Here is a 20863-nt window from a genome sequence, read left to right as displayed (position 1 = left end):
CTTACCATTAGCTCGTTCTCTTTCTGTATGATTTTAAATCAGCATGAGTATCTATTCAAAGCAAATGCATAAATGAACCACCTTCTATTACAAATTCCAGGACTTGCTTTTGGATTTCCTTAGATATGAAGGGGATAGCAGAAACCTATGTACCCCAGTCTGGGGCTGATCTACTCCAGTTCCTCAGAGTACGTGGCAAGTTCAGTCCCAAGAATCCCATAGGCCCAACTGAACTTTCACCTTTCGCCTCCTGAACCACTTGGGCCAGCTTTCCATAGCATCTGGGTTCTCAAAATTGTGCATGAGAATCACCCAGAGAGCTCATTAGCTGGGCAATTTCCCGGCCTCACCTCCAGAGGTTCAGATTCAAACCTAAGGTGGAGCCAGGAGATGCCAAGGCCTGGGGTGAGTCTTCCCCTTTGAAGTGGCCCCAGTGGTATTTGCTCCTGCTCACCTTAGACTGAGATGCAGCAAGATCCAGTTTTGGAAAAGTGTTTTGTAACCGTATCCTTCAGTGCAGTGAACTTCATTTATATCTTTACCCCATATCACCCTGACCAAATTCCCAACCTCTTTGGGTGTAGGTTCTTTCGGAGGGCAGAGGATGACAAGCCCTTGAGCACCTAGAGTATACCCAACTGCTTTGCAAGCTTCTCCACGGGCAGTGAGTGACCTGTTTGCCTTGACCCACTCCTTTAAAATAAGTAATGCAAGCACACATACATACCCACATGCCCGGGTGCGCACACGCACACATGCATATGCACACACATGTGCCCGCATACAAGCGTGACTGCACACACACGCATGCATATATGTGCACACAGGCATACACATGCATGCGTGTCTGCACACACACATGCCTGCACAAGCAAGTAACCTCCGGGCTCTTGTGCCATTTTAAATAAAATTCCAAATCAGAACATCGATGTGCCGAGGGACAGACTTGTTTGAAATGTGGCCTCCGAATATGCACGCGTTACAGGTCATCCAATATTGGAAAATTCCTTGCGGGGCGGGGAGAGGGGGTGGAGGAAGAGTCTGGTCTTGCGCCCCATCCAGCGAGGGTCTCGGGCTGTCTGGAAGCTGAGCGAACCCCTGGCAGCTCGAGCTCGGGGTGGGCGCCCGGGAGACCCCCTCCAACCCACCCCCAGACCTGGCCGCCCTCGGGACGAGCCCAGCGGTACGGAGAGGTGGGAGGCTGGAGCCTGCTGAGGTCATTTCCTGTGCCTCTCCGCGAGCCGCGCCGCCAGCCCAGCCCCGCGCTCTGCCTTTAAGGAGCGGGCGGGGAGCGCGGGCTGGGAGGAGGGAGCGCGGCGGAGCGTTGAATGGGGCGCAGCGAGGCGCGGCTCGGCTTTGTGCGGGCACCCCTCCGGCCCCAGCGTCTCTCCCCGCCCCGCCTACCCCGACCCCTGCTGCCGGGGAGCGGAGACCCGGCGGCGGCCGCCGAGTGGAGCGACGCAAGGTCAGCGGCGGACGCGCGGCGGGGACGGCCGCGAGCTGGCTGGAGGTGAGGCGCCCCGCGCGTCCCGGCGGGCAGGGATGGGCTCCGGGCGGCGGTGTGCGCGGGGTGGCCCGGGCTCGGCTCCCTCGGCGCCGGGGAGGGGTGCATATGCGGGAGCAGGTGCCTCCCTACCTGCAAACCTGCTCCTCGCAGCTGGGAGCGCTGGGCGCCGCCGATCCGGCTCGGGGGACCCGCCCCGCCAGGAGGAGGAGGAGGAGGAGGCTGCCTCGGTGAACCCGGAGTTTGCAGCCGGCTTGATCCAGTTGCTCCGGGGAAGGGCCCTCGGAACTACCAAAAGGCGTTTTTGGTTTTTTTTTTTTTTTTTAAACCACGGTGCCTCCGCTCTCGCTGGCTTGTCCCCCACCCCACTCCCACTCCCCGCGCTGCTTCCTCCGTGGTTCGCTCGGGGTCCTTAGGGGTCGACTCCTGGAGGGCAGCCAAGCAGCCAAGAAAACAAGTGGGCGCAAAATGACACCGGAGCGTGGTGTCCTCGACGCCTTAGGGAGGAAGGAGGCAGCGGCGACCCCGGGGGGTTTCACGCACTGGCAGAGGCGGTGGAGACCCGCACCTGGGCGCAGACGCGCGCTCTCGCGTCCGCTTCCCCGCCACGGCCCCTCCGGCTGTCGCGTGTGCAGAAGCTGTTACTTGGGGATCCACCTCGTAAAAAACTTTTCTGCACAGAGCCGCAGTCCTCGCGAAGAGCTCTGCTCCAGAGATCTGCTTAGAGCAAGTTTCCGCGGATAAAAGCCTCTGAGTCCTCTGCAGACTCTTGGCACTGTCTTGTGACTGAGTACGCGGGAGCGTTATTTCACACTCCGTGAATGTCAAGTTCCAGTGTTGGTGCATATTGTTATCACTGCCGTACAAAGGAGGAAACGACTCCAGGAAAAAAAAAAATGCTTTGTCCAAGGTCATAGAGCTAAAGAAGTGGAAGAAACGTTCAAGCCTCTTAAACTCTAAGCTACAGTTTCATCCACTGTTAGCTATCCTCACCCCATAGACTTGTGAAGTGGTCTCCTCAGAGCTGGGCCATTGTGGCGAGCACTCGGTGGACTCAGAATCATTGGAAGTAACAGTTGAGGGACGGAGAGAGGAGAGATGATAGTACAGCGGGTAGGGTGCTCGCCTTGCATGCTACAGACTCCGTTTGATCCCAGGCACCCTATATGGGCACCCCTCATTTAGCACCCCCCAGCATGCCAGGATTGATCCCAAAGCGCAGAGCCAGGAATAATAAGCTCAGAGCACAGCTGGGTGCCCCCCCCTTCCCCCCAAATACATAAATACAAGAAAAAGTAAGCGTCTATCTGCAAAGTGTGGCTTCTTTGTCCCCCTGACAAAGACTCACCAGCTCTGGGGTCAGAGAGATAGCTCAGAGAGCTAATTAATGTGCTTGCTTTGGGTGCAAGAGATAACGGGATTGATCCCTGTACTGCATTCTCCCTTGAATACAGAGCCAGGAGTAGCCTCAAAGCACAGCTGGGTGTGGCCCCCAAACAGTAAATAGAGTCACCAGGGGGGCAAGAAATCTGTCCCTCCCACTTTGCTCCTCGCCCACTCCTTCCCCCATCTCCCCTTCTCTGGATATCTGTGTGGGGAGCTCAGTGTCCTTAATGGGATGAAGATGCCTTAAATTTGCTCGTATCAGGGGCCAGGGACTCCCTCCTGATCAGGGTGACTTCACAGCAGTGGCTACTGAGCCATCCTTCTGCTTTTCTTGGCAGCCCAGCTGAGTTGGCCTTTTTATAATAAAAACTAATATAAAACTTAACCCCATGCCTGGGGAAGCAGCCTGGTGTGCGAATTAGAATGAGCCAGGTGGCCTTCTGTGCTGTTTGCCCATTGAAAAGGTGCAAACTTGTAGGCCTGAGGCTTGCCTTGCATATGACCCGAGTTTTATGCCTGCCACCCAATATGGATTCCCTAGCCCTGTCAGGGGTGATCCCTTAGTGCAGAGTCAGGAGTGAGCCCTGAGCACTGCCAAAGTGTGGCCCCCAAACAAACATCCAACTGAAAGGTACAACTTTTTCACCCTCCAATTCCAAGTTTGTTATTTTAGTCTTCATCAGATATATTCTGATGTCTAAGAATCATGTATTCAAGCAGCACTGTTTAATAAAAGGCTTTAAACAATCCAAAATTCTAGCAAATACAGTCGTGTATCAGTCACATAGTAGAATAGATAAAGCTTTTGAAAAGCATGAAGGAAAGTGGGGCAGATGTGAAGGTATTGCTGTAGGAAGATCTCTGAGTTACATTAAGTTAAGGGTGGTTAGCATAACAGTGATTGTATATGCGTGTGTGTGCTTGCAACAGACATGAATACATGTTTGGGCCCCCAATGTCTCTGGAAAAACACACCAATGCTCATCTCCATCTCAGTGGTTACCTTTGAGCGGACTATGGGGATGGGCAAAAAATAAACTCTGCACTGTATGCTCTTTTGTTCAGTTTCAGAAATAGAGAAAAGCTTTAAAAATCCGCTGGCCTCCTTGGGAGGTGTCTGGTGGTGAGACAGATGGCACTTGTCCCCTTGCATGCCCCTGGCACTATTGGTTATCTTTTGTTTGTTGATGGTAGCTTTCATTTATTAAACACTTGCTGTGGGTGGGCTTTTGTAATATTTCCTCTAATTCTCAAAAATCCAAATAGTGTGGTCTCTAAAATCACTATTTTGGGGGGCCAGAGCAATAGTACCGAGGGTAGGGTGTTTGCCTGGCACACGACTGACCAAGTTTAGTCCCTGGCATCCATGTGGTCTCCTGAGCATGAGCAGGAGTGATTCCTGAGTGCTGAGCCAGGAGTGAGCCCTGAGCATCGAAGAGTGTGGCCCTAAAACAAAAAATAGCAACAATAAAGTCACCATTTTGGAAGATCACAAGATGGCCAAAGGTTGACAGTTTCCTAGGACTCAACCTAGTATTGTTCCCCTTCTTTACATTTTACTATTTTTTTTGGCGGGGAGCGGTGTTGGAGGTCACACCCCACTGTGCTCAGGGTTTCCTCCTGGCTTTGCATTCGGGGATCACTCCTGGTGGTGTTCAGGAGACCAAATGCAGTTTGGGAGATCAAACTGGGATCAGCCATATGTAAGACAAGTGTCTTACTTCTTATGCTGACTTTCCTTAGGTCCTATAATTATTATTATAATTATTAGTTATTGTTGGGGGCCACACCCAGCTGTACTCAGGGATCACTCCTGGTGGTACTCAAGAGGCAGTATGTGGTGCCAGAGATCAAACCCGGCTGGGCCCTGTGCAAGGCAAGCACCTTCCCCACTGTTTTATCTCTCCAGCCCTCTTATTATTTCAAATGTTCTCCCTTTCCCTTTCTTTCATTGCTGCTACTGTGGAGGCCGAGGTCACACATACTTGGTTGTGGCGCTCACACACTTTGCTCCCTGGGCCTCTCACTTTAGCACTGGGATTCCCAAAGAGCACTGCTGGCAGGGATGCACACGGCTTGAAAAGCTGTGCCAGGGATTGAACTTGAGGCCTTTTGCCCATCCTCAGTTTTCCAAGATGCATCTGAGGCGCAGAGAAGTGAAGCCAATAAATGTGTTTAAAGTCACAGGATGACAGTCAAGAGTTGCTTGATCGCATTTCAGTCAGCATCAAATATTTGATGGTGGTCCCAATTGGCTATTCTTTGGATCAGTCAGTCTGTTATAGGCTGTTCGGTGTGTTATAGGCTACAAAGTGTAAACTTCACACTGACATCCCCACAATATGAAATCCCCTACTTAGGCATTTCTTGGACATTATCCTGTCCTATCCGTATCCCTGTGTTAAGGGATATGACTGTAATTAGTACTCAAGCCAGCATTCAAACCCAGGCCTTGGTGCCAGAGCTTGGGACTGTAAATACTGAGCTCTGCTGTTTGTCTTGCCCTGCTTTGTTCTCAAGGAATGCTGGGCCTGGTTGTCCAGGCCCCGCTGTTTGTATTTAGATCCCTTTTCCTTCATCTCTCCCAACATTGTGAAATGGAGACTTGGTACTTTACCCAGAAGAGGTCAGCTTGTATTGTTGCTGTGACCCTGATATCCCCTCACCCTTCCCCAGCTCCACGCCACGCCCAGGGAGGGGGCTCAAAGTTCTTTTTTTCCCATAGTGGACTGGTGGGAAACAGAGTCTGGGGAGCACTTTTGGAAGATGTTGTTTGCCTATCACTAGCAAGCGGAAAATACAAAAGGCGTGGTGACCCCTGACTTCTTTGAGGCTCTGGTGGTGATCAACCCCCTTTGGGGGGTAGCAGAATGATTCAGATGGTGGACCTGAGCCTGCCAAGGCACACCTTGCTTACTCACCCAAGCAAGGTCTTTAACCTTGCACACAGGAATCACTTAACAAAAGTTGGTTGAATTAGATTTCATCTCATCTCCTTTCTGTTTGTTTGTTTTTCGTTTTCTCTTTGGGGGCCACACCCAGCAATGCTCAGGAGTTACTCCTGGCTCTGCACTCAGGAATTACTCCTGGCAGTGCTTGTATGAGATGCTGGGGATCAAACCCAGGTCGGCCTTGTGCAAGGTAAACACCCTACCCGCCATACTATCACTTCACCAGCCCCTTCATCTCATCTCTTTTTCTATTTCTGGTCCCATCCCCAAACATTGCTGGAGCCATCTCAGGTCCAGTGGGTATTTTCTCTGATGCAGGCCCAGTGAAAAGACCCTAACCCATCTCCAGCTGCCTACTGTTCACCTTCCTAGCTGGTGCCCCACCTCTGGGGCTCAGTACCACTCAGCTCTAGCCTTTCAAGCCAGGGGGCTGGAATTTGGGGAATTCCAAAGCAGGTGTCAAGGCCATGGCAGTTGTCTGATTCTCACCTGCCAGGCAGCTTAGGCTGCTGGCTACTACTGGAAACCAGAGAACTGTGTCCTGCGAGAAACCAAAGCGCTCAGGAGTGGCAGGAGTGTACCATCATTGTCGCCGGGCAGTGGGTATGTAGGATTTACTGTCCTGTTCTCCTCACTTCTTATGTGTGTTTGAAGCTTTCCGGAATAAAAAAAGAAACAGTCGAGATGGCTTTTGTCCCCAGCTTACTTCCCCTGTCTCATTTCCCTGTCTATTTTTGCCATGACTGTGTTCGTGTGGGCTGATCCGGCAGCCCACAGCGCATCCACCTCCACCACCACTAAAGCATCTTCTGTATAGTTCTAGAGGCTGGGAGATGGGGAGTCCTGGCCCCTGGCCCTGCTGCTCTTTGTCTTTAAGTAGGTCACAGAGGTGATGAGCCGGGTCATCTGTTCTTCATGAATGATACCTTTGTCCTGCATCTCATGGGTATTGAGAGGCTAAGCAGAGAAATAATACCTGTCATCTTGAGGCTTTGAGGGTCAAAGAACCATTATTCAGATTCATTTCTGCTCTTCGGGCATCTTATTCGGAGGTACAAGTACAAGGTGGCTGAGCAGGTGAGGTTCAGTTGGCTGGAGTTTCCCCTTAATAACCCGTTTTATAGCTGCTGCCCTGACCACCTGCTTCTATCGGAAGAGCCTCTAGACCTTGGCTTGGCAGCAAGCGCCTTGCTCCCAGCCCATTTCGAAACCTCTTAGCTCCGCTTGCATGCCGGGACAAGCCCAGCATGAGGACCAGCCCCCTCCCCAGTGTCCCTAAGGCAGGAAGAGGATTAAGCAGAGCACTTGATGGTTCAAAACCTTAATGTCACAGAAATATCTCTGGGGAAGACCCCTAGATTGAGGTTTAATCTCAGATGCCAGGGCTAAACAGAGACCACCAATGGTTATTTTATATTCAAAATAGCTGGAGATTTTAATAATTCAGGCTTCCGCACTTCCCGTGGAACCTGAGACCCAGCTTTGACAATCAATAAGAGGGAATTAAAATTCACCAAACTCTTTCAATAACACAAAAGGATTAAGTTTCCACCTTCAAACCCCCCCTTCCCCTCCCTTTGGTTTTCCTCTGGTGCTCTTACAGCTAATTCTTAGCCCTGGGCTAGGTTGCGTGCCTCTCTGGGACCCACTTTCAGACCTGCCACTTTTTTTCACTTCTAGGAGGAAAAGCTTTATCCCTCTCAAGGACAAAGCAAATCACACATGAAGCCTCCCTGCCTGCTCTGGAGGCCCCACAAGGTCCTGTTTTGTCTTTTCAGTGGTGAGCTTAGCTCCCAGAGAAGGTCATGTTTTGTTTTTGTCTTTTGTCTTCCTGCTCGTCCAAGGCGGTCCCAGTCCTTTGAGGTGGCAAGTGCTGGGAGGTCACAATGTCGGGATTGTTTGGGATGACAGTTCCGGGAGAGTAGGGCTAAGGTCACATGTCCAGGGTTCTGAGCAGCCCAGCACCCAAAGGCTCAACCATCAGACCCATCAGCGGTGTGATTAGGGCCTTTTTGCACAGGGCTGTTGACCCCCCGTTTTCCTCAGAATAGCAGGCCACATGATGGAGGTGATGGTGACAGAATGTCTGAGCAAATCTGGGATATAGGTTCATTTTAGCCGCCGGGCTCTATGGAAGATCTTATAAAAATGTTTCTGTCATTCTTAACAATCCACACTACTTTTTGTGAAATCAGAATTCTTTCCAGTTTGAGAGTAGGTAAAGTGCACCATGAGGTAGAACAAGGTTTTAGGGACTAGAGGGATAGTGAGGGAGGTAAGGCACTTGGCTTATTCATAGTTGACACTGGTTTGATCCCCAGCTCCCCAGATGGTCACCCAAGCACCGCCAGCCGTGACTCCTGAGCACCACTGGATGTGACCCAAAAATCTAAAAAAAAAAAAAAACAAGGACTTCGGAGCAGCTTACTAGCTACAGGACTTTGTATGTTCAAGAGCTTCTCAGTTTCTCATTGTCCTCAGATGAGCGTGTGTGAACTGTGTGTGACTCACCCCTTATCCTGTGGGTTAGGTGAGGATTAAAGTCACAGGTGCCTGGTATACAAAAGGACCCAATAATTGATGGATGCTTGTGTTGTAGAAAAGGAGAAAGATACTTGCAAAAGTCAAATGTGAGGGAGGAGGTAACTTTGGTGGTGGCCCATCAGAGCAAGGTGCCCAGTCCACCTGGAATTTAGGAGTCAGAGAGGCAAGAACTGGACTTTATTGGAGGTCTATGGTGCCTACGAAAAGAAAAGGAAATATCAGGACATAGCAGATTAGGGGCCAGGGGTAGAGTGATTGTGTGATTCTTGGAGTCAATGCCCAGCACCCCAACCAAACCAAAATAAAAACAATGGGAACAAAACAGCACATTTTTATAATGAAAAATGTCAGAATATATAGAACTAGAGAGGCAATATAAAGAGCTATATCCTTAGCACCCATCTTCAAAAATTATCAACATACCTGAAATCCTTTTTCATATATGCTTCCACCCAGTCTTCACCCCCTATAGTGGAGCAAATCATACATTGTATTTTTTCACCTGGAAATCAGACATACATCTAATATGATATTATAAGATGTGTCAACCTGAAAGGTTGACAACCTAACCATCATGTTTTAAAATCCTCTACTCCTAGAGTGACCATATACTGGGGTATGGGACATCATGTTTATTCATATTGCCAAGATCCTTTGTAATAGCCACTTGAATGGGGATGGAGGAAGCTTTGGGAGGGATGTGTCTTCCGGTCCTTCTATCTTCAGGACTCCACGCCTGTCTCCCTCTCTCGGGCACACACATATATCCTTCAGTTTCTCATCCTCAGTCTCTAAAATACACCCAGCAGATCTCTGAGTAAATTCTCCTCGCTGTGGCTTTGATGAGTGTCTCCTTGACTTGCTCTGAATCTGTGTATTATCTCCCTTCCCTGCCTCGTAGATTTGTGAACTTCTTCAGAGGTTACGGCAAAACAGCTATTGACCCTCTCATTTGCATTTTATAACTTAAAGAGAGAGTCTGTTCCTAAGCAAGAGAATTAATTCAACTAAAAGAAAGCTGCTGTGGAAATTCAAAACATAATTCATATTATGTTTTCCTTGGGGTGGGGGGTGGGGATGGTTGGGGCCACACGTGACAGTGCTTAGACTTCCCCTGGCTCTGTGCTCAAGGGTCACTTTTGGCCATGCTCAGGAGACCACATGTAGTGCTGGGGATCAAACTGGATTTGGCCACAAGCAAAAGAAGCACTTAAACCCCCGTGTGATCTCTCCAGCCCTCAAAGCATTGTATTTTCTTTCCATTTGCTCCCATCTGGCAGTCTGTGTAGAGAGAGGAGAGCTGTAACTACCCTGGGAACCAGGGTGCTGCCTCCTGTTTTCTCTGTGATCTCAGTTGGCTGTTAGCCGCTTTAAGCCTTCCCTAATCTCTTCTCCCTCTCACATGGTCTCCCCACCCCCCCTACCCTGCTCGTGTGTATCTGCATATTGATTGACAGTTGTGACTAGCATCTAATTTTTATACTAGATTGGCCTCAGATTTCCATGAAAACTTCAAAGACAAAGGATCCTTCTTATTTTCCTTTCCATCTCTAGTGCCTAGAACAGTGTCTGGCTCAAAATGTTTGTTGAATAAACAAAAATGTGTTAATTTGGGGATAAAGATGTGATTCAAATGGTAGAGCACGTGCCTGGCATATGCAGGGTCCTGGATTCAATCCCTGGCATCCCAGGAGTTTCCACCCTCTTCCACCCACCCCCCATGAAAACTTTTTGTTAAATTAAAAAAAAAATGAACCCTTCTTTTCCCTTTTGTGAAAATGAGACTAGGTTCTCCTGACAGTTTCTCCAAGTTTTGTGATTTTCTGAGATTGCTCAGGTGTTTTTTTTTTTCTTTTTGGGTCACACCCAGTGATGCACAGAGGTTACTCCTGGCTCACACACTAAGGAATTATTCCTGGCAGTGCTCGGGGGACTATATGGGATGCTGGGAATCGAACCTGGGTTGGCCGCGTGCAAGGTAAACGCCCTACCCACTGTGCTATCGCTTCAGCCCTGCTCAGCTCATTTCTGACGGAGCAGAGCCATCCATGATCTAGGAACGGTGGCAATGGGCTATCTTACCCTAGCACTGTTTTCTCTGCTCCTCCCCACCCCCATTATTTCCTTCTTTCCTTCCCCACATAGCTCCTCCTCACGCACATTTCTGTTGGCTGCTTCTCAGGGCTCCGTGGACGATTCCATCATGGCAGAACCCAAAGTGGAGACGCAGACAAGCGTGGACTGGCAGAAGCGATGCTTGACCTTAGAAACCCAGCTCTTAAGGTTCCGTGAACATGCCAGCAAGATAAGGGAGTTGCTGGCTGACAAGGTAGGTCCCAGAGAGCAGGTCAGGGCCCACCTCCTTGCAGCAGTGGGAGAGAGTGAGCTTGCAATCCTGTAAGTGCACAGAGCACACAGGTGAAGTGAAACCTGTGGTGGTTTTTGTTCTGTTTTCTAAAGACCAAAATCAAAGCAGTTACTAAGCTGTCATCTCGTATCCTTCCCTGTGTGGCATCTTCACATGGCCCTCCCGTTGATCGTCGATTTGCTCGAGCGGGCCCAGTAACGTCTCCATTGGAGACTTTGTTGTTACTGTGTCTGGCATATCGAATACTCTCGGTAGCTTGCCGGGCTCTCCGAGAGGGGCGAAGGAATCGAACTCGGGTCGGCCATGTTGGCCGCTTGTAAGGCAAACGCCCTACCCGCTGTGCTATCGCTCCAGCTTCACATGGCACAGGTAAGAAATGACCCAAGTTTCGTTGGTCCTCCCTTACCTCCTGTGAGACTGCAGTAGAGGGTCTCTTCTTTATTCTTTCTTTCTCAAGTATAGAAGGGAGGATGTCTTAGGAGAGAAGGATGGAAATCCTATCCCTTCTGCTTGTGTTCTAGTAAGCAAAGTTATGGAAGGCAGCCTGGTTCCCTAGTGACAAGGAAACTGGTTCTGCCACTTAGCTCACTCTGTGACCCAGGGCCTATCCCTTCACCTTCTAGTCGGGGACACATATGCCCACCTTTTGTAGTTATTTTAAAGATTGGCTGGTTTGATAAACATTTATAATGAATCGATCACCTGTTTATTATGTAGTCAGCAATTTCTGTACAGCTCTCTTTTGTCTAGATCCTAGTGTGTGAATCCATTAGACTTAGAATATAATGTTGTATAGCAATTTTCTTTTAAATTTTAATTTTCTTTTTAGAATATTAAATATCCAACTGTTGAATGGTTTGGATGTGTAGTAAGTTTAGAATACTTTAAAAAAATGTATTCAAAGCACAAAATAAACTTTTCTAAGCGCTTCACTGAAAAAAAAAAACAAAAAACAATTGGCTGGTTTGGACACCTGAGCACCATTCAGAATGTTCCTGTGGCAGGAACTATCCACTATCCAGCTGGATCTCAGAGGCGTTTTGGAATTCAATACATCTCAAGAGTGTGGGGGCTGCCCAAAAAGCTAAGCCTTCATTAATTTTCCAGCTCAGTGTAGTTTGCTCATGGTTTCCATCACCTTTACACACTGTCAATACAAAGGTAAAATACACACCTGTCCTCCCTAAGCCCTGCCGAAGTCTTGATTAATAAAGCCCGAGTCAGTGACCTGTTTTGTTGCCAGCCCCGCTGCCTGGAGTCCAGAAAGGCAGATTATTGGCTTCACCTCTGTCTTCACCTCTGTCTTCCCATAGCTGCGGTTCCACAGGGAGCCCAGGGAGCCCTGGGCTATGACAGAGGCTCCCAGGCTTTTTTGGTCTATCACCCCCTTTTCAGAGGAAAAAAAAAGAAAAGACTCAGGGCCCCCTGGAAATCTGCCTTCTTTAAGGAGACAAACGGAAAGCACCCTCCCCATCACACCCAAGGCTACTACTTCCCTCCTGGATCATTCCAGCACACTTTGTGGGATGGGGAGAGAGGGGTGCAGGACACAGGAGGTAGCCCACTTTGGGAAAAACTGAACCAGCCTCATGAACCTTGGCCTGAAGATGTTGCCATCCCCTCGCCGAGACTTTACAGAGACCAGCAGAGTTCCTGACTTTGCTCCTGCTAATAGAAAGCATAGAATTCAGCCACCCTAGGGAAAGGGCAGCCAACCTCACACAGTGGTTCTCAAAGGGTGGTCCCAGGACCACCTATGCTAGAAACCTGGAATCCTTATTAATCATGTACATTCCTGGGCCGCACCCCAGTCCTCCTGATCCAAGCTTCCTGCTGCTCGTAATCTGCATGTTTAACAAGCTCCCAGAAATTGGTTTCATACACTGTAAAACTTGAGAAGCTTGCCTTAGGATATGCTGCTGGGAGAGGCGTCCAAGGAAGGGATCAGTTGGGTTGGATGCGGCCAGCTGATCTAAAGCCCGTGTTAGGGAGGAGACTTCTATGTCTAAGAACATGGACCCCAAAATCACCTGGAAAATGATCACTCTGAAACACCTTGGGAGCTCTGCAGTCAATAATTAAAGTATCCTTCTAAGTATGAAACTGTAGCCTGGAAAAAAAGAAAGAAGAATCCTCCAGGGACCAAAAAAAAAAAAAGAGGAAAACCCAGAGTGGTACTCAGATCTGGAGCTGTCTGGCCCGCCTTACTGATGAGTGAGGAAGGTTTTGGGGTTTGAGTTTCTTTCGCAGGTTTAGGGGTCTGGGGTTTAGGCCACACTCAGCAGGTCTCACTGCTTACTTCTGAATCTGTGCTCATGGATCACCTCTGGCAGGGCTCAAGGAGCTATTTGTGGTGCTGGGAATTGAACCCAGGTCAGCTGCATGACAGCCAAGCCACCCAACCTGCTACACTATCTCTCTTGCCCTGAGGTTTGTGTTTTTTACCTTTGTGGAGAGAGAGATGGGATCTCGCTGGTTGGAATTGAAAACTGAAGCTTCCGCTTAGTCAGGATTATCAAAGGGCTTTACCTTATGTAAAAAAGGAGACAAGGGCTGAAGAGAGAGTACAGTGGGTAGGGTACTTTCCTTGCACAGGTCTGACCCTGGACCAGTCCCTGGCACCCTATGTGGTTCTCTGATTCCCACCAAGAATGATCCCTGAGCACTGATCCAGGAGTCAACCCTGAGCATTGCCAAGTGTGGCAAAACAAAACAAAACAAAAAAAAACCAAAGAAAAACAAAAATGAAAAAGAAAGAGACAGAGATAAAAATGAGAAAGAAATCCACTCACATGGGGGAAATGACAGAATAGTTACTCATACTAAGACAAGGCTTTGGGCAGGGAAAAAATAAAAGTAAAAGAAAAATATTTCTTAAACCTGATGATACTGTTAGTTTACCATTGGAATTTATATGGGGCCAGAAAGACAGTGCAGCAGGTAAGGGCCTTCATCTGGATTCAATCCCCAACATCTCATATAGTCCCCTGAGCCCTGCCCAGGAGTGATCCCTGAGCATAACTGATGGTGTCCCCAAAAAGAAACAGAATAAACACATTAGAATTTATACTAGCTCTACACATTAGGAGCCCTTACTGGGTGATTATCCCTGAGAAACCTTGTAGGTACAAACACAGAATCTTTCTGGAGAAACAAGTTCTCAACCCAGATCACACAGAATCCCTGTGGAAAAACAGGGGACCTATGTGAAGATGATTGGGTGATCCAAAATGACAGAATACTTGGTGGGGTAATCTCCTGTCCGTGGGAGTTAACACATGCAACAAACAGCTGGATGAGACTCCCCCCCAAATTTGGAGTAATAGAATTGTTGGCAAGATTGTATAAAATAAGGGAGCTCAAAAATTATTGAAGATATAATGAAATCATTGAAAACATGAGACAAGAACATATGGTCTAAAAAGATCAGGCAGAGTAGGAACAGCTGGAAAGATCTGTAGAAGTGAAAAATATTTTCATTGAAATTCAGTCGTCAATGGATAAATTAAACATCAGGTTTGGCACCTTTGAAGACAGACTGAATGGGAAAATAGACCCAAAGAAATCATTCAGAATACAGCACTGAGGAAATAAGTCACACAGGCCAAGATACTAGAATTGTAAAATTCTATATTCACTAAATTTAATTCCAAAAGTGGAAAAGAGAATGAAGGAGAGGCATTGCTGAGAGATAATGGCTTAAAAGCCTCAGCATGCTAAAAGATGTCAAGTCTCGGGTTCAGGAAGCAGAAGAAATCTAAGCATTCTGATGAAATAAGTTTTTTTTAACTCCATGCCTACTGTATTATGATCATAATTTGTCTGTTACAAGAATGACCCCAAAATAACAATGGCCTAAAACAGTCAGATGTTTATTTCCTTCTCATGTAACATTCTAGACATAAGCCGTCTAGCTTGGCATGTTTGAGGATGGTTCATCCTGATGTCCACATTCCAACGCCTTCACTCTTAAGTGTATGACTCTGAGATTGCATTCACATTCCTCCTGCGCATACCCCATTGGGAAAAACTTATTTATGTGGTTATATACAGCTGTAGGAGGTTTGCAAAGTGTAGGCTTTATTCTGGATAACCATGTGCTCTGCAAAAGCTGAAGATTCTATTTATATGAAAGGAGAGAACAGATACAAACAGCGGTCTTTAAGTCTAGAAAAATAACAATGAATAGAAGTAATGGAGGGAAGACCAGTAGAGGAGGGGAATAAAGGAAGTCTATTAAATTCAAGCAGGGGAAAGAATAAGTATAGGGAAAAAAAGTACATAGCTCCAAATAGGGCAGTAGAAATAAATCTGTTGCAGGAGCTATGTACAAGCTATATTACAGCTCTGATATATGAAAAGAGTGGAAAAGGAATGAATAAACATAATGAGTATATATATTTTTTCTATTACATATTACATTGCAGTTAAAAACAAATTAAGTAGGACTGGAGTGATAGCACGCAGGTAGGGCGTTTGCCTTGCACGCAGCCAACATGGCCGACCCGAGTTGGATTCCTCCGCCCCTCTCGGAGAGCCCGGCAAGCTACCGAGAGTATCTCGCCCGCACGGCAGAGCCTGGCAAGCTACCCGTGACGTATTCGATATGCCAGACACAGTAACAACAAAGTCTCCAATGGAGACGTTACTGGGCCCGCTCGAGCAAATCGATGAACAACGGGAGGACCGTGACCGTGACCTAAGTAGGACTGGAGAGATTGTATAGGAGGTATAGTGCTTTCCTTGTCCAAATCCCAGTTCAAATCCCTAGCATCACATATGGTGCTCCAAGCACCGCCAAAGGTTACTCCTAAGCAGCACTGTAGCACTGTAGCACTGTCCTCTGTTGTTCATCGATTTGCTCGGGCCGAGTAATGTCTCCATTGTGAGACTTGTTACTGTGTTTGGCATATGAATACGTCACAGGTAGTTTGCCAGGCTTTGCTGTGTGGGTGAGATACTTTCAGTAGCTTGCCCGGCTCTCTGAGAGGGGTGGAGGAATTGAACCTGGGTCGGCCTGGCTGGCCTCATGCAAGGCAAACGCCCTACCCACTGTGCTATCACTCCAGCCAACTCCTAAGCATCCTAAGCATCATCGGGTATAATCTTCTCTGAAAAAATTACTCTGGGGCTGGAGCAAGCAGGTAGGACGTTTGCCTTGCACACGGCCGACCCAGGTTCAAGTTCCAGCATCCCATATGGTCCCCTGAGCACCTCCAGGAGTAATTCCTGAGTGCACAAAGCAGGAGTAACCCCTGTGCATTGCCAGATGTAACCCCAAAAACAGAAAAAAAAAAGAAAAGAAAAAAAATTACTCAAGTAGAATTACAATCATGCATTACTTAACCCTATTTGGTCGGTTGGGGCCACATATACATTGGTGGTCCCCATTATGTTGTACAATAGAGCTCTGCTGTATCCTGGGCTGCTTGGCCTGGGTGTATGTAATTGTATTCTATGCCATTAGTTTTCAATGGCAAGTCGATGTGAACCAGTGCTGGTCCACAGAAATTTCCTGCTGATCCATGGAAAACTTAATGCCGTTTAACATGGTGGTTTTCAGTCATCTTTCCATGGCAGTTGTCAGTCTGAAGATGTAAAAAGATAGAAAACCATTGTTTTATGACATTCAGAAACAATAGAAGCACTTAACCTGTGTTTCTCAGAATATATACCCTTTTTTTTTTTTTAATTTTGAGAACACACCTTGCCTTGTGGCCCAGAGTTCTGGTTCTGCAGTTAGGAATTACTCCTGGCAGTGCTTGAGGACCATATGGGATGCCAGAGATAAAATACGGGTCTGCCGCTTGCTAGGCAAACACCCTACCCACTGTACTATCACTCTGGCCCCAGAATATACAACATTTTTAAATGACATGTGACTCTGTATTTAAAGGATCAGTACATCTCAAAAGCCAACACTGAATGAGAAAGATCAGTACATCTCAAAAGCCAACACTGAATGAGAAAGAGCAGAAGGACGTACTTATAGTAATACAGTGTCTTATAAAGTTTCAAACCTGTAAGATTATCCAGCATACATACAAATGAGGTAAAAATGAGCAAAATAAGGCCAGAGAGAGAGCACAGGGAGCAAGGTGCTTGCCTTGCACATGATTGTACCCAGTTCGATCCCTGGCTCCACATATGGTCCCACAAGCACCTCTAGGAATGATCCCTGAGCACAGAGCCAGGTATAAGCCCTGAGTCAGATGTGGCCTCCAAACAAACAAACAAAGAAAAAAATAAGCCAAATAGAGGTGGTCACAGACAAGCATATGAGGAGTACCAGAAAGAGCAGTGAAACATCGAAGGCCACAACAATTTGTTGTGGTTCATTTCTTAAACCCACCAGCAGCAGAGGGGCCCGAAGAAATAGAACAAGGGTTAAGGCACCTACCTTGCTTGTGGCAACCTTGGTTCAAACCCAGTACTGCTTGGTCTGATGAGCATCTCTGGGAGGCCTGGGTAATCCTCAGCACTGCAAGGCCTGAGCAGGACTGTATCATCCATACTTACCTGTACCAGGTGAGCCAGGCCAGTACAGTTCATCTGACACCTTCTCACGCTCCTGCCCTGCCACCTCTCACACAACCACTCGCCCATGCAGACTGCACTGCCCGGAGGACAGCTGGCCACTCACTCACTGTCTGGGGCAAGCCAAGACTAGGTGTTTCCCTGAGAATGGCCCTGTCCAGGCCAGATTCTGTGTCCGGCTGTTGAGGCTTGGAGCTTGCCCTTCCTCCTTCCCCACCACACAGCCTCCAGCAACATACTCCCTCTGACAGTAGTGTCTTTCTGGGCACAGACTTGAGCAAAACAGGGACTTTTTTTTTTTTAAATTTGAGTGCCATACACCCGGCAGTGCTCAGGCTTTACCCCTGGCTCTTTGTGCAGGAATCACTCCTGGCTGGGCTTGGGGGACCATACAGGGTGCTGGGAATTGAACATGGATTGGCTGTGTACAGAGCAAGTGCCCTACCCTCTTAACTATAGCTCCAACCCCAAAAAGGGGAAGAATTTTATTTTATTTATTTTTGAAATTTTTATACATGTTATTTTCATAAAGTAGTTTCACAGTAGTTCCTTACAGGTAATATACAAACACCCACCCCACCAGCGAGCATCTTCCCACCACAATAAGAGGGAAGTGTGTGAAGGTTGTTATATTTTATTCTGGGGCCATTTAAGCCCATATATGAGAGGATACAAGGAAGTATGTTAAAACCAAACAAATGTGTGATACTTTAGGCTCATCAGTGGGCTAGAGTATAAAAGGTTGCAAAGCCATGAATGCGACTTTGTGCTCCAGGAAATTCTGCATTGCTCTCTTCCGGTAGCTTTATTTTATAGTCTCTGGATCTTGATGAGATTACATGGCGCTCGGGGTGGCGGGGGGGGAGGGGGGGAGGGGGGCATTGGTGAGGAGGGAGTTTGTTGTTATGACTATCAAGCTACTGGAAAACTGGGGATCTGGGTGGAGGAGGCCCAATCCCGATCCAAGAAGGCTTGAAGATCTCAGCCACGGGTCCTGCATACCTGGGTTCCTCTGCTGGTTCCTTCATGGGTGAGGCTTGTCTGAGTGTGTGGAAAGTGGCCTTGAGCATGGCTGTGGCTGGGTTCTGGAGGTTTTCAGGGGAAGAATTTTAAAGGAAAAAAATCTCAGGTTCCTGAGAATCCTTTTCCTAAGGATGAAGGCAGGAATAGCAGGTGAGGAGAGGAGGCAGAACTGGACCTTGTTTGTACCATGGCCAGCACCACCCCATTCTGGAGCCAGGTGAGTTATGGGCGCACTTTCCAACCAGTACAGAGAGGAGGAGAAGGCTCATGTCTAGGAGTCCACAGCTAGCTTGGCTCATTGGAGCTGTTTCCCTTGGCTCTTTCCTTGGCGAGCTGTGGAAGCCACAAAGGCCAGTGAAATCAACTTAAAAGTTGACATGATGCCAGGGCCGGAGCAGGTACAGCAGGTGGGGCACTTGCACATGGCAAATATATAAAACCTACCCCAGAAAGGCTGTTTTAGGAACCAGAGAGATAGGACAGCGGGTAAAGCACTTGCCTTGCACGCGGGCTGACCCTGGTTCTATCCCCAGCACTGCATTTGGTCCCTGAGAAGTACTCGGAGTGTTCCCTGAGTATCACAAGGTGTGACTTCCAAAGAAAACAAACAGTAAAAGAGCTTTTTGTCAAAATTATGATGGATTCATGGTGGCACAGAATTCATGCAAATTCTGTGCAAAAGATAATTAATCTTCTCTGCTCCTCAAAGGGATTTGAGCGAATTTATACATTTTATAAATAAAAAATACCATAATAAAACACATTATTTCTCAGCATGGACTTCTTTCAGTTTGTATTTTGCCCTTTGGGCCAGACCAAGTAGTGCTCAGGATTTACTCCTGGTTCTTCACTCAGGGGAATTGGGATTAGCTCCATGCAAGTCCTGTATTATCTTTCTAACCCTCCACACCCTGTATTATCTCTCCAGCCCCAGTGTAAACATTTTTTGACTGAAGCAGCTTTCTCTGAGTCCCATCTCAGTCAGTACTTGTGCACATCCTTTTTTTTCTTCTTCCTTTTTCCTCTTTTCCAGAACCCTCTGTCACTTTTGCCAACCAAGGTTTTTGAAATACAGTTCATTTTGTATTTATGCACCAAAAATTTACAGTTTAATTTTATGAACGTATAAATGCTTTTGTTTCCTTAAACAAAAGAACAGTGACTGTCTCCATTCCCGCAACACACCATGGAGCATACAGAGGCAGCAAGGAGTTCAGTTAGGTACCAGCTTAGCAACATTGGGGTAAAATACAAAGCCCAGAAAAACACTCTTAAATGCCTCATCATTTGTGAAAGGCTGGTATTGTAAGGAGAATAGAGTGTGATCAGGACCAGCTGCAGATAGCTGTCTGCATCAAGTCACCGCAGAATAGGTCTTAGCTGATCTCTTGGCTGGCAGCTATGATCTTTGTGAGCAGGTGTCTTCTAGGGCTTCTTTGTATTTAGTGTGAGAGACTCATGCTTGAGTGTGTGTGTGTGTGTGTGTGTGTGTGTGTGTGGGTGGGTGTGGGTGTGTGTTTGTGTGTGCGCACACGCATGTGCACACATTTATGCGTGCACAAACAGATTTATTCCATTTTTCTTGTAGCGCCCTAATTTTTTAGGACTCTGTAGAATTTCCCAGAAACTTTACGCTAATAGAACTTTGTTCTGGAGACCCTCAATTCAAGCTTGATGCTGATGGGGCCTGGTGCTCAGACGGATTCTCAAAAGAGTCAGTTAGGGGCTGAAATGCTAGTTACAGCAGGTAGGGCATTTGCTGTGCATGTAGCTGGCACGGGTTCAATCCCCAGCATCCCATACGGTCCCCTGAGCACCAGGAATGATTCTTGAGGGCAGAATCAGGAGTAATCCTTGAGCATTGTTAGGTGTGACCCAAAATTAAAAAAAAATAACAAAAAAAAGTCAGTTAGCTTTGCTTTGCATTCTGCAGCCAGTATAAAATTTTTTAGTTTGGTCTGTGTGCTGCTAGGACTTGACAAGAGGTTTCCTTTCCTTTTCTTTTCTTTCTTTCTTCTTTCTTTCTTTCTTTCTTTTTAAATTTTTTTAGTTTTTATTTTGGTGGGGGTGTTGCTTCCAGTGGTGCTCCAGGCATTTGAGTGATCTCCCCTGCCCTATCACCAGGGCTTTTCTTTTCTACCACATTCCTAGTCCCATGGCCCAGTCTTGCTAACTAACAACCTCTGTCAGCAAGGCTTGGTACAAAGCGGATGTGCCTGTACCAAGTTTTACATGGCTCCTTGGGCCCCTGAAAGTCTGAGGACCCATAGATGAGACTTAGTCTTTCTCCTTTATCTATTCTGCAGTGAGAAACTAGGGAAGCCGCATGGTTGTGTCTTTTTTATATTTGGGAATTAGTGTATGTTCTTCATTGAACAAAAAAAAAAGTCTTTAAAATGAAGTCGAGGGCTGATAGATAGCTCACTGGGCTGGACCACATACTTTGTACGCAGAAGGCCTAGGGTCAATCACCAGCATCACTTGGTCCCCTGAGCACTTCTGCAAGCAATCTCTAAGCACAGAGCTGGAACCATCCCTGCTAGAGCACCA

The 20863-nt window shown here is 47.4% G+C and overlaps 1 protein-coding gene across 1 annotated transcript in view; it reads left to right on the top strand.

Moving 5' to 3' along the window:
- Positions 1-1274: 1274 nt before the first annotated feature.
- The window catches only part of PLEKHH1 (pleckstrin homology, MyTH4 and FERM domain containing H1), a 65953-nt gene continuing 46364 nt past the window's right edge, over positions 1275-20863 (top strand). The window contains exons 1-2 of the mRNA XM_056133484.1: positions 1275-1510; positions 10568-10714. Coding sequence (XP_055989459.1) covers positions 10589-10714 — 126 coding nt within the window. The 5' untranslated portion in view covers positions 1275-1510; positions 10568-10588. The remainder of the gene's footprint in view (positions 1511-10567; positions 10715-20863) is intronic.

This window comes from Sorex fumeus, unplaced genomic scaffold (genome assembly GCF_029834395.1).
Source record: "Sorex fumeus unplaced genomic scaffold, SorFum_2.1 ptg000098l, whole genome shotgun sequence".
NCBI classification, from domain to species: domain Eukaryota; kingdom Metazoa; phylum Chordata; class Mammalia; order Eulipotyphla; family Soricidae; genus Sorex; species Sorex fumeus.
The sequence above is the reverse complement of the archived record's forward strand: the minus strand, read 5'-3'. Positions and strand labels throughout refer to the sequence as shown.